This window comes from Venustampulla echinocandica (assembly GCF_003357145.1).
Source record: "Venustampulla echinocandica strain BP 5553 chromosome Unknown scaffold_0, whole genome shotgun sequence".
NCBI lineage: Eukaryota > Fungi > Ascomycota > Leotiomycetes > Helotiales > Pleuroascaceae > Venustampulla > Venustampulla echinocandica.
Genome location: NW_022474205.1, coordinates 2736845 through 2749564, shown reverse-complemented (window position 1 = coordinate 2749564; position 12720 = coordinate 2736845). Strand labels below are relative to the sequence as shown.

General features: G+C 48.2%; 5 protein-coding genes across 5 annotated transcripts; 2 read left to right on the top strand and 3 right to left on the bottom strand.

Annotated features, from left to right (window-relative positions):
- Nucleotides 1-442: 442 nt before the first annotated feature.
- BP5553_00843 (Uncharacterized protein) lies at nt 443-1458 on the bottom strand (the record flags this gene model as incomplete). Its single annotated transcript, XM_032009466.1, has 2 exons — nt 443-1340; nt 1388-1458. 2 exons carry the CDS (start codon nt 1456-1458, stop codon nt 443-445), a joined length of 969 nt encoding a protein of 322 aa, XP_031873520.1.
- Nucleotides 1459-2413: 955 nt separating this feature from the next.
- On the bottom strand, nt 2414-3874 carry BP5553_00842 (Dihydroorotase, homodimeric type; the record flags this gene model as incomplete). The annotated part of the gene is made up of 7 exons (XM_032009465.1): nt 2414-2763; nt 2812-2875; nt 2929-3024; nt 3085-3345; nt 3417-3437; nt 3484-3741; nt 3833-3874. The coding sequence occupies 7 exons, from the start codon at nt 3872-3874 to the stop codon at nt 2414-2416; spliced, it is 1092 nt and encodes a 363-aa protein (XP_031873519.1).
- A 659-nt stretch (nt 3875-4533) lies between these two features.
- Nucleotides 4534-6506, bottom strand: BP5553_00841 (FAD protein; the record flags this gene model as incomplete). The annotated part of the gene is made up of 2 exons (XM_032009464.1): nt 4534-5914; nt 5977-6506. The coding sequence occupies 2 exons, from the start codon at nt 6504-6506 to the stop codon at nt 4534-4536; spliced, it is 1911 nt and encodes a 636-aa protein (XP_031873518.1).
- Nucleotides 6507-9224: 2718 nt separating this feature from the next.
- Nucleotides 9225-10430, top strand: BP5553_00840 (Uncharacterized protein; the record flags this gene model as incomplete). Its single annotated transcript, XM_032009463.1, has 4 exons — nt 9225-9338; nt 9400-9499; nt 9641-10168; nt 10222-10430. The coding sequence occupies 4 exons, from the start codon at nt 9225-9227 to the stop codon at nt 10428-10430; spliced, it is 951 nt and encodes a 316-aa protein (XP_031873517.1).
- Nucleotides 10431-11185: 755 nt separating this feature from the next.
- Nucleotides 11186-12291, top strand: BP5553_00839 (putative Glucan 1,3-beta-glucosidase; the record flags this gene model as incomplete). The annotated part of the gene is made up of 4 exons (XM_032009462.1): nt 11186-11436; nt 11530-11790; nt 11845-11993; nt 12053-12291. 4 exons carry the CDS (start codon nt 11186-11188, stop codon nt 12289-12291), a joined length of 900 nt encoding a protein of 299 aa, XP_031873516.1.
- Between the last annotated feature and the right edge of the window lie 429 nt (nt 12292-12720).

Genomic DNA, 12720 nt, shown 5'->3' with positions numbered 1-12720 from the left:
AATTAACCTCTATAGCGATGTAAATGATACTAAGTTTGAAGGATCTAAGTCTTACCGCACAACGTTTGTGCCATAGATACTAAAGGCTACACTAGGGATGATACAAGGTGGGTACTAAGAAGTAAAGATATTATAATATTCGCAAAGGGGAATGATGCAATACCTAATAATAGTATGTCCTCCCTCCTGAAGGTTTCCGTGTCCCCACCCCTTTTTACCCGCGCACAGACCACCCTAAAGCGGACATCATAAATAACCTGGGAACCTGCAAAAAGCTTAATTTGATACAAGAAAGAAGCTCTCAACGAATGTATAATTTCGCTATAGGCATCACCACCTAGTGTTACTACGCCCTGTTTCTCAGCATCTCCTGAAAGCTGGCATTGGAGTCCTTATATATTTAGCTTGACTCGTTGATGCTCAACGAGTCAACGAATGACTATCAACTCATCATCACGCCGCCAGGAAGCTCGGTCAGCCAGCCGTCGAGATCATCCTTGACTATTCGCTGCTTGGTACATTGATTACCCTGTTGAAGCGACTGTGACTTCAGCACAGGGCAGTTGATGTTGTTTCCAAGGAGGTCGCTGTTACAGTTGGCATCCATGGCCTTCTGGAGGGCGTCACCCTTCCAGCCGAAGATGTAGTCACCATGATTGCCATAGCCCGTCTTATCACCAAAAGACCAGACAAAAGGTTGAGAGCCATCCGCGGGCCATTGTGACTTATCGTTGAAGGGCGAGGTATCCCAAATAGTCTCATAGAAAACTTGGGGGATTGAGACGGGGTGAGTGGATAGGCATCTGTTGCCAGATGGGTACGCGACGTGGCTTTGGTGGTTGGGGCTGTCCAAGTTCGTACCATCCCAACAAGTTGGAAATCGGATGCTAACCATGATTCCAACCTTGCAGGTACCAGTTGGAAAGTTGGTGGTCGAGCCGCTTCTCGTCGTGCTAGTTTGCAGACATGTAAAGGTGAGCATGGGATACTGCTTGATTTGAGCTTGAGTTCGGAAGGTTGGATCTCCAACGGTCATGCGGAAACCTGTTTTGAAAGCAGTAACCTTGCCGCTTGAGAGGTAGTAAACGGTCTGGCCCCCAGCGGCAGCGCCAAATCCAAGTGGATTGCCTAGGGTTTGAACACGTTTAAATGTTCCGTTCCTTGCGCGGAAGAATAACGTAGCGGTCCAGTAGTTGGAGAAGTCTTCGGCCGGGGTGCAACTGGTACATGTCGAACCTGAAGGGACGTCGTGGTCCATGCTGGCATTGAAGCTATTTCCTCCCACGATCTGGTGAAGATGCGGGGATCCGACCACTCCGGGATTGCACGCTGGGCACAAGCTATATGTTAGAAGTCTAGCTCCCCTTTTGATTCAGGGTTGGCTTACGGATCTAGACGGTCGACAACCAGCTGTGAGCACGAGAAACGAAGTGTTGCGCCGGCATTGACACCGGGCATGATGGCCACGGCCGCAAGGAGCAGTTTCCAATACATGTTAGACTTAATAGCTTTCTAGTAAAGTGATTTATCAAGTATCTCAATCATTGTTAGTGTTGTTAAGTAGTATCAAGATGCACTATAAATGCTTGGCTCCGTGTTGGATATATATATAGACAGCTATAGAATTTTACCTCGGATTGGAGATCCGATACAGTAGTCTTCCAAACGCTAAATATCTTGATTTCCGACGATTCGGCACGTTTCTTGGCAAATGAGCTTCTATCTCTCGGAAAATATTTATAATATAATTAAATTATTTCGGATACTGTGGCAACCAATCAGTAGTATCCCAGGCAAGTGCCGGCGGTCTCGTGGATATCGTCTAGTATATGGAGTATTAGGCTATGGGATTTGTGCAACCACAATTCCTGTCTGAGTAGCACCCCGATTGCCATGAAAGTTTCTACGCCAGTGTTCCCTTGTAGATAGCCCAACTGGCCAGTAGCTTCGCATGGACCTTTGTCACTTGGCAAATGATAAGTTATTCTCTCCAAGCGTTCTATTTAATGTGCACTATGGCTACGAATAGAATGTCTTCTTGATTCGTCCAGAGAAATGTTTGGTGCTATGTTTGGCAGGCCACAGTCACTGGAATAATATGGCCCGAAGGCCTTGCCTATTCCCAGGCCATGTTGTTGTACAGAACGGACTGTTCCTTTCTAGCCGAGCGCTAATTGCCCCACGTGGGAGGTGGTTAGAGGGTTTCTAGATGATTGGCATACTTCTAAACAATATGGGTATCCAATGCTCCCAGGCTGCAAAAAAGTGTGGAGAGTAGAACAAACCAGTTCCGCGTATAAGGAATGGAGGCTATGCACCAAAATACCTTGATAAGCTAAAAAATACAAGCCAAAATGGTCGGCATTACTTGAAATATTTGACTTGATCAGAGTCATTTCCGCCACGCTTCAAATCAATTTATCCATGTTAAAGTCCAAATTTCTTTTCCGCATCGGAATGGCACAACCTCAACACTGTCATCTTTAGATGTAACCAACTCCGGTACGGTTTCGCCTCGCCTTTCTAATTGGATACGTGACTTCAGGAATTCAGGGATCTGGTAGAATGCTCCGCCATGCTTCGACAGAAAGCTTTCGATGGCTTCCATCGTGACTTCTTTCTCAGTGATCCATCCGTGATCCAGCCCCTCTTCCAAGGCACCGAGTACAAGAGAAGTACGCGATCCTTGGGTAGGGCAACCTGCAGCGCCATCTTCATTCTTCGCCTGAGCAGGATGTGGCGCACAATCACTCCTTTTACTGGCTTTAATCACATATAAATTGTTATGCGGAGAGACTGGGGGCCACTTACCAAAAAAGAACTTAGGAGAGCCTTCAACTACTGCTCTTACAAGTGCGATGCGGTCGTCAAGTGTCTACAATGCAGTTAGGCGCAGGAGCTAATATACAGGGAGGACCACAGTTCAACCACATCTTTGGCAACAGGCTTGCAAAGGTTGAAGCAATCTTGCTCGGCGTTTTCGGTAGTCATCCGCAAATGGTGTGCTGTGATAGTCCCTGCAACCTATAGTATTTATCAACCATACTTATGCCTTCTACTTTAGACTGGCTAAGGGGTTCTCACCGTTGGTCCGCATTGACGGACGGCATCCAGTCCTGCCCTCGTACTCACGTGTTCTAAGACGATGCGCAAGCGGGGAAAAGCGGCATGCAATTTATGTAATTGAGGGAGAAATTTATGCTCAGCATTTAATGCCGTAGTGTCTGGAGATGAGGACACAGCCTTCCCGTGCAGGTTTAAAACCATATTGTGTTCCTGCATCGCCTCAAAAATCGGGTAGTATTGCATAATGTCTAATACTCCATTGGCTGAGTTGGCGTGTACCTACTCCAATAGTTAACGCTGTTTCGAGCTTTCACGCCATGACTCTTCGACAGGGAACTTTTCAGTCATACACCAGCTGGATATAATTTGATCTAGGGAGAAGTCAGTATAGTGCTCCATCTACGCTCAGAAACTCACCCCATAAACTTCACTCGTCTCAGCGGCATGAGCGATTAACTCTGGGGTCAAAGTTGGATTCAGAAAGAGAGAACCCAAAAAGATTACGACGGCAGCCGCCTTTAGTAGTTTTTCGTCACCGGAAAGTGTAGGTGCGACAGTGGCAATCGGCGGCGTAAGATTTGGCATGGCATATACTGTGCCAACCCTACCATCCTTGACTACAGGTGTGACGAGGTCCCTTAACTTGCCATCGCGGAGACGGACATGGAAGGCTGCCTAAAGCACCAGCTCTAGTTAGCAGATGTCAAAGTCACCAAGTGATTATGGACTGAGGGGAAGGGAAATATGCATTATTTGCTTTTCATACCATAAGAGGCAATTCAAGGGAGCCGAGCGATCTCAAGTCCATCTTGTTAATTGTATGTTATGATCAATATCAGTCATAAATAATTGGTTTCAAGGAGGACATAAATACACCAACAGAGGATGAAGGGCAAAGCTTGTCGAGGCGTGAACAACCCTGTCGGGTTGAGCTTGGCATCAGGGTGCCAGGGGCTATGCCTATTTCGTCATGAGCAAGCCCCTCTCATGGATTACGTAAGTATAGGGGTTTGCTTCGCCAGTGCACCTCCAGGTTACAGGTACTTCGTAACTGTTCGACGCGACCTTCTGAATGCCCTCATCCCCATGCGTTAGCGAGCATGGATATGCACAGCGATAGACGGACATGCCTTTTGAGCAGGCGGGCTTGTGTTCGCTAGCAACAAGAAGCCCAGAGCGAGACTTGAAGACATCAGCTACGACGACAATATACGTTACGCGGATCGAGCCATCGGCCACCACCAGGCCGCCGCGGCCTGCTTGCTCATCCTCAAAATACCTGCCCATACGGAGTAGTCGACGCGGAGACCTAGCTTGGCAACTTGCCCACGCTATCAAAATACGGACGGCATCGAATAGGGACAACCTATATAAAGTCGTCGGATTACAACCCATGGGTATCTATACGGAACTTGCAATCCAATACAGAGGATATCCATATCAAATTGACATTTAAATCTTATACAATCAACATTGATCTGCCTTCGCATCTTCCAGAAGGGTATCCGTTGCCTTCCCACTAACCATAAACGTTGCCACAACAGGGAAAACACCAGGAATCCTAGGGAACGTGCTCGCATCAACAACCCTTAGTCCAGCTACGCCGCGCACGCGGAACCTCGAGTCCAGCACGGCATTCGGATCATCATCAGCCCCAATGGCGCACGTGCTAGTTGGGTGGTGACCGAAGGTCTGGGCGGTAATCCAATCTTCATCGTCCTTTCCACAGCCTCCATTAGCATCTAGAGTGCCAGAACATGGCGGCTCCAAGACCTTGACGGGTCCCTGAGGTGCCTTGATAGCCCCATAGACCTTCCGAGCCCATCCAATGGTATCTTTCATGGCGCCCATATCAGTTTCCTTCCCCTCAGCGTATAGGTTGAAGTTGATATCGGGCATGTCCTGTGGATTGGCTGAACTAAGCTTGACAGTTCCTGCCTTATTCTGCGGATGCATCTTGACCATCGACATGCCGTACGCGCCGGTTGGATCTCGAGGTAGAGCAGCATTAGCTTGGTTCGAGGGCCAGAAACCTCGGAATACAAATGGGCCTTGGAATACAAACATGTCGCGCTCGTCGAAGGCTGCATGTTTAGTTTTGAGCATCGTACAGCCACCGGGATTTCCAAATCCGCTCTGACCGAACTGGCCAACAATGGGCATTTCCTGGTTGTCTTGTAGGTTACGGCCTACGCCAGGCGAGTCGACTAAGACCGGGATGTTGAATTGCTTCAGCTGGTCTGCGGGACCAATCCCACTTAGCATAAGTATTTGGGGAGAGTTGAATGTGCCGCCCGACAGGATGACTTCTTTCTTAGCCGTGGCTTGCCTGATCGAGCCTTTGCTGTTAGGATTATGCCGGGGATCAGCGCTGTACAATGATTTCCCGTCCATGATTTCTATGCCGGTGGCTCGTGGCTTCGCCGTACCACACGCGGTATCATTGCCAAAGAGTACCCGTGTGGCAAGAGAATTCATCTGCAAGGTCAACGGGTATTTCTTTGTTCCGTCAGCATTGACGGCATTAAGTGTCTCGACGATGTAGTCTCTGGAGCTAAACCGTTGGCCGTTGGACTTGGTATGTGAAGGCAGCCCAAAAATCCCCGTAGCCTGATCTCTGTTGGTAATCAGGCCATTTGGGTCAGTATTGACATAGTCAACCACCTTGCTCGGGTCCTTGCCAAGTGAGGATGCTACGGCTTGCATGGCAACGAGACCTGGATTGGTAAGGTTCATGGGCTTCGCCATGTTGGTTTGAAAGTAACCGTCGAAGCCGTGACCAGGGGTGGGATTTGGGAGATAGTTATTGTGTTCAATTCTCTGGAAAACCTTGCGCATGTTGTCGGAGCTAGGAAATTGTGAGCAATCGCTACCAAAGGTCTCGCACCGATATACGGAAAAGCCACTTACCTCCAGGAAGTATCGCCCGTTATATTTACGATATGGTTCCAGTCGCTATCGCTGGGCAAAAATGTGACCATCGCATTGATCATGGACGAGCCTCCTACAGTGCCACCACGAGGATAGTATACACCAAGCAGTTTTGCGCCTGCAGGCGGATTGTCACGCCCCACCCAGTATGACCCGTCTGTGAGTCGCCATGTCAGATGGCTGTACTTCATCTGACGCTCCGAATCCTCGTAGTGCTTGACGAAGAAGTCCCACGTTATTTCTGGTGGATATTGGTTACCACTGCCACCCACGCTCTGGTCTCCTCCTTCAACCAGCAGCACTGAGTAGCCTGCTCTCGCAAGGTTGGAAGCCAGTGGGCCGCCACCAGGCCCGCTGCCCACAACAATGTAATCATATTCATCAGCCGCAGCGGACTGGGCAGAAGAGATCGGGGTAGAAAAGCCTTGGCCGGCGAGAAGGAGGATCGCGAGGGAGGCCACTTGGAAGACCTTTCCAAGAGTCCCGACTGCTCGAATTGATGACCCCATTTTGCAAATCCAACAGACTTGAGCCTTTGTGTCGAAATAATCGATAGATGTTTAGATGGGCCAGGTTCGACCGGTATTAAATACGATCGATTATCCCCATACTGGCGCTCGAATACAACTGCCGGTGGTGAACTGCTTCCGTTTCATTGACCATCATATTTGAGGGGTTGCTTGAATGTTTGCCAAGAGACTCGCCAACAGCGCCGTATATATCCAAATTTGATGCCCGGAGTTAAATACAGTTTGCTCACCCCTCAAGGCCGCCAAGATGTTTCTTCAACCACTGACGTTCAGGGATCGGCAGCGTATTAACAGCGCGGAATGGCTAGAACATACTCCATACTATTTGCCTCTAGTGCTCTATGCAATCCTAGCCCCAAAGACTGCTCGCGCATTAAATAACGGGTTCAATATAGCTTTATTCACTGGAAGTGTCATAGCCGACCAATTTGCTCGAACTCATTCAGCCTCATTTAAGCGTTAGATAAACGAACAACATCAAACAGCTCATATAAATGTTTATTTGTAGACACAGCGACCGCGCGGAGTTGGCGTCTGTGCTATGAGAAGAAAATAGTAATATTTCTCTGATACGTAATAGACACACTAGGAAATCGCCATTGGCTTCATCTTTATCCCTGAACTTTCCCCAATGTGATTCTTCCGTACAAACCACACATTCAAATAGTGCCTAATTTATGGTAGGATTGGACCATGCCCCTGACGATTGGCGACTCCTTGTTCATAGCCGAAACCTCCGGGCCACACACCACTTGGCCGAGCATATATTGTGATTTGCTGAACCATCTCATTAAACATCGCAACTAGCATGCCAATAATTATTAATGCACCGGGCCATCCCGGCAGTCCGGGGAATATAAGGTTGTGGCGATTCACGCAGAGGTAATATCGACGACAGATTTACGATCGTCCACTTATTATGGCCAATCTGATTGTTGAATTTATGCAGATTTGGATTTGCGATAAATTGCAAGATTCCCAAGAGCTTCGATGCTACCTACGGATTTAAAGAATGGGGCCAAGTGCTTCCCCATTCTTGTTTATCCGGCGGGTTAACATCTAAGCAAGGAGGTCGTCTCTTGGCACCAGTCAACATCACAATTTCAGTACCGAGTACAACTTGGGATCCCACTTGAGACCAGCTCTGTATTTAACCTTAAAACACACAATCAGGCTTGACATAATACGTGCGGAGCACAGATGCTCCCAATTGCCTTTGCCGAAACTTCACAAGCACTATTTGAGGATCAAATATTTTGAACTTAGCCAAATGAAGAGAACTGGAGATTAGACGGCTGAGCACATACTGATGACTAGCAGCGCAGCAAAATTCTTTAACGGGAATTAAGAGATACATAACACGAATAAGAGAACGCAAAATGATGTAGCGCAAGGGTGGCCACTTGGGTAAAGAAAGCTTGTTAGGGTGGCATAAAAACGATATAGTGAAACATAGCAAAGCCATTATTGGAAAGACTTCATCACCAAGGACCTAAGTTATGCACCTACCTAGGTATGCATATCTTAATCGTCTAAATGATAGTGCTTTCTCGAGTGTATTCAGACCCTTTTGTTATGTTTGCGTTATTTTGTCCCCGTTCAGGAAGCATTTCCCGTGACCAAGTGGAAGCAGAGAATATGGCCACATGATCATATCGCAGAACTCTCATGGCTGAGAGAGTAGGGCTTACATCCCAGAGGTCCGCAAGGAGGTAAAACACATCCGAACGGTAATATGGAAGCTATGGTTGGAAGACAGCGAATTCTCGGCCCCAACTAGTAGAGGTCATTGAGAACCATCGCATAACGACATGAAGCAAGTCGCACCAATGCCCTCTGCACCTAGTCAAGTGATACTTGCCGACCGACCAGCTAGTTCATTCATACGAGATCTGAGTATATCAACAATGTCCATAAAATTTGATTTTCAGAAGCCCGTGTATGGTTTGGGAACATGCTGGAGCAGCGGAGTATGGTTGGGTAGGAAAGGCGATGGTAGGCTCTAGTAGGGCATTCTTGACGGAAGCACAAGGCGACAGTTGAATGGGGTCGTGGTGGGTGCAAATGTGGTTGGTGGGCAGCTAGCTGTAAAGGCATCGGTTTGAGGAGCACAATGGACCGTAGCAAGCTTCGAGAACTCCTTCGAGGAGCGGATTTGAGGCATTCGAGAAGTATAGGAGAATGTTTGACCATCGTAGCGTTGGAGAGATTGGTATCAATGAGCGATCGAGACTGCGCTATCCTTCAAATGACTGGAGCTTTCGAAACCGTTTCCCGGTGCTCTCGGTATGCCTTCAAGCTCTTCCGTATCTACCATCCCTCCGCAGCCACATATCGTCTATAGCTAACATGGCTTCAAAGTATGGACGATTCTGTAAGGGCTGTAGCTGATTTGGTGACGATCGAAGGTCGAGGTTTGAACGCTACATTATGCAAAGGTGGTTTTTATTTGATACATTATTCGAAGTATTCAAGGTCGGGAATCAGGATGCACTGTCACCACTAGCCTCTTACGTAAGGATCTGCGCGATAATTTTTGCATGCGACACACCAATCACGATGACGACGGGGGGGGGGGAGATATAAGACAAAGGCTCACTTGACCCATGACTCTACAGGTGCCATATTTGAACTCGACTCCTCTCATATCTCCTCTTCTTTCTCCTTTCTTCTTTCCTTCATACCGGCATGTCCACCATGTCTTCTGCAATTCCTGATGCTTTATACACCTTATCGGGCCGGTTAACAGCCCAGGAGGCCTTATCAGGAATCTTCGGAAGCGTCAGTTTGGCAACTTGGATCTTTCTTCTGGTGCGTGATGTTTAGATAGGTCGACGATAGCTTTGTCTAGCGTGTTCTAACTGTTTGTTAGGTCCCACAGTTGATCTTGAACTACAAGACGGGGAGTGCTGAGGGCATTTCATTGGCGTTTTTATGCGTGTGGCTGGTTGGTGATATCACGAATCTTTCAGGTGAGTGCGGCTTCCAAGTCTCAATCATCCCAGCCCCTACAAAAATGTCTCTACTAGGCTAGAGAATGATTTTCCCTTCTATGTTGCGAACTAGTCTCCGTGGGTTCCAAATCATCTTGTTCACGTGCTGACATGACGCAGGTGCGATTTGGGCTGATCTGGTTCCGACGGTTATCGCTCTCGCCATCTACTTCTGCATCGCGGACTTTGTTCTCATCAGCCAAGTTCTCTACTACAGGAGTGTGGTTGCTCGGGCTAGAAGTTCGTCTATTGCTTCGGTCGCAACTGAGCATGAACCCCTCCTTACTCGGCGACGAAGTAGTGACTCCGTCGGTCTTCCAGGATCTCACCGACGGAGTTCATCACCCCATAGCGCAATTCGCCATAGGCGTGACTCACTCACTAAGATTTTGGAAGAAGATGCCGGAGATGGAAGTGTCTGGCTGAGAAATACTATTAGTATTCTTGCTGTGGTCGCCGCCGGTGTTGCTGGCTGGGCGATTGCATGGCAGTCGGGAGTCTGGAAACCTAGTCCCGATGAAGGGGAGAATCCTGCAGCCGGTAAAGAGGCTCTTGGTGCAACGATTCTGGGATATACGAGTGCTGTCTGTTACTTGGGTGCACGAATTCCTCAAATTATCAAGAACTATAGAGATAAGTCATGTGAAGGTAATAGTCACATCTCATCAATATCCGTTCAACAAAATCTAATATGGCTATAGGTCTTGCTCTTCTCTTCTTCATATTATCATTGGTCGGAAATGCAACCTATGGCGCCAGCATTCTTTTCCACTCCCTGGATGAAGACTACATACTTACTAACCTTCCTTGGCTGATTGGGTCGTTGGGGACGATGGTCGAAGACGCTGTGATTTTTGTACAATTCCGCATGTATGCTCTAAACATTGGCACGTCTGCTGTCGAAGAATAGGGGGCCATCGTACCTCTTGGTCTAAAGTCAGTCTGAGAACTCGGGGAGAACATAGAAGCATAGAGTACGGAGTGCGGCGTTCCTTTCACCCAGGCAGGGTATCTGGGTTCTAGTTATACATATATTTGTTCGAATCCGGCATTCTTATGCTATTACAACATTATGCATGGGGTTAATAAACATCATAACTAGACCTGTATTCTGACTGGCTGCAGTTAGAATGTAAAACTGAATAACAGGTGGCCCGTACAATGTCTCCATCACGATTGATTGAAGTCGGAATACAAAAATGAATAGCAACCACTCCCGTTCAATGTCTCCATGCTAATGATCGATTAAACTCGGAATATAAAACTCCATACGAAGTACTGTGCAACCTGTGCAACAAGTTAAACAAACTGCTCTTGTTCAATGTTTGTAGTCTTGTACCCCAATCTGAAAACGTGATCCTTCCAGCCCACTCGTCCATTTTGGGAAAGGCGCAGTCCTAGCCGGGGTTTACCGTACTCCTTAATTACAACCCTGGAAGCATGAGCATCACGGTTCACGATTCAGGAGCTGACCATCAACAAACTCTTCTGGTTATCGTTTCTTCTTCCAACTCATCGCCATTCCTTCACTGTAGAGGCTATCTCGTACTCATTCGTTGTACGGATCCTCATCCATTCTCTCTTCGCGCAGCATTCTCTCGCGTTTTGTTTACTACCTCCCGCGATACCCCTTCACCCAAAATAGACCCTCGCAATACTTTCAAGATGCAACCAATTACCCTCCTCATTGCTGCCCTCCCCTCCCTCGCGGCGGCAGCGGGAAGTCTCGGCTTCGCCCTCGGTGCAAAGAACGCGGACGGAACGTGCAAGACTTCTACGGACTACGCTGCCGACTTCAAGGTCATCGGTGCACATTCGAAGCTCGTACGCACTTATGCCGCAGACCAGTGCGATACCGCGAAAGAGATCTTGCCCGCTGCGAAGGCTGCAGGCTTCAAGGTGATCTTGGGAATTTGGTGGGTTCCCCTTTCTAATTGATGGTTCCAATTCCGGCCATGACGATACTTATGGGCAGAGGCGTAGCTAACACAGCATCTTGATACGAACAGGCCAGATACCGATGACTCCTACAAAGTGGACAAGGCAGCGGTCGTGAAATATGCACCACAGTACAAAGACCAGGTGTACGCCATCACGGTCGGGTCCGAGACGATGTATCGAGGAAACTTCACGGGTGACACGCTGTTGAAGAAGATCAACGATGTCAAGAGCGCTGTCGGTGGCGCCTTCAAGGTGGGAACCGCAGACAGCTGGAACAAATACCAGGATGGAACTGCGGATCCTCTGATCAAGGGCGGTGCTGATATCCTGTAAGTGGTCTTTATCACTTGCTGGTGGATGCCACTAATACGTGTGTACCGCAGGTTGTGCAACGGTTTCTCTTACTGGCAAGGCCAAACCCTGGCCAACTCCACAGCCAGCTTCTTCGATGATATGATGCAAGCATTCGGCCACATCCAGAACGTTGCAGGCTCCTTGACTGACGGCCCTGAGCTCTGGGTTGGCGAAACTGGTGAGTCCCTTTCTAGTCGAAAAACACGCGAAGCTGTCGACCAACTAACGATATCACAGGCTGGCCAACCGGAGGATCCAAGTACCAAAATGCTGTCCCAGGCGTTTCTAGCGCACAAACCTACTGGCAAACTGCCATCTGCGGCATCCTCGACTGGGGCGTAAATGTCTTCTCCTTCGAGGCCTTTGATGAGCCATGGAAGCCTGTCAGCACTGGTCAAGATGGAAGCGTCGCGGACGAGACCCACTGGGGAGTGTGGAACGCTGACCGCACTCCTAAGTTCCCAATTACTTGCTAGATAGGTATACTTGTCTTGTTACTCGCATGGGACGGAGCTTAGAATCGGTTAAGGGGATAATTTTGCCTTCTTTGTTGTTACGGTGGCGAATCTTGTATAAGAACAATGGAGATCTATATTAGATGATGCTATTCTACGTATTTTGTTCCTGTCTATTGTTTGCCGGAAGGGTCGGTTCGCCCCGCAATCCAGAGCTCCACAAATGGGCAACTTGAAATTCCCAGGATCTGGGTTCTGATTGAAGGAATAAGTGTTGGATCTCCGATATGTACAGTACTTCGTAATCACTCTCAACACACGTGCTGATGCATCTTACCTGCCTTGCCTTCTCCAAGTCCCCCCATACGAACGGCGACTGAAATGACCAAAGAAGCGCTATTCCGTAGACTGCGACTCTGGTAGAGTGTGGATCCAGAACACTGCCTAGGC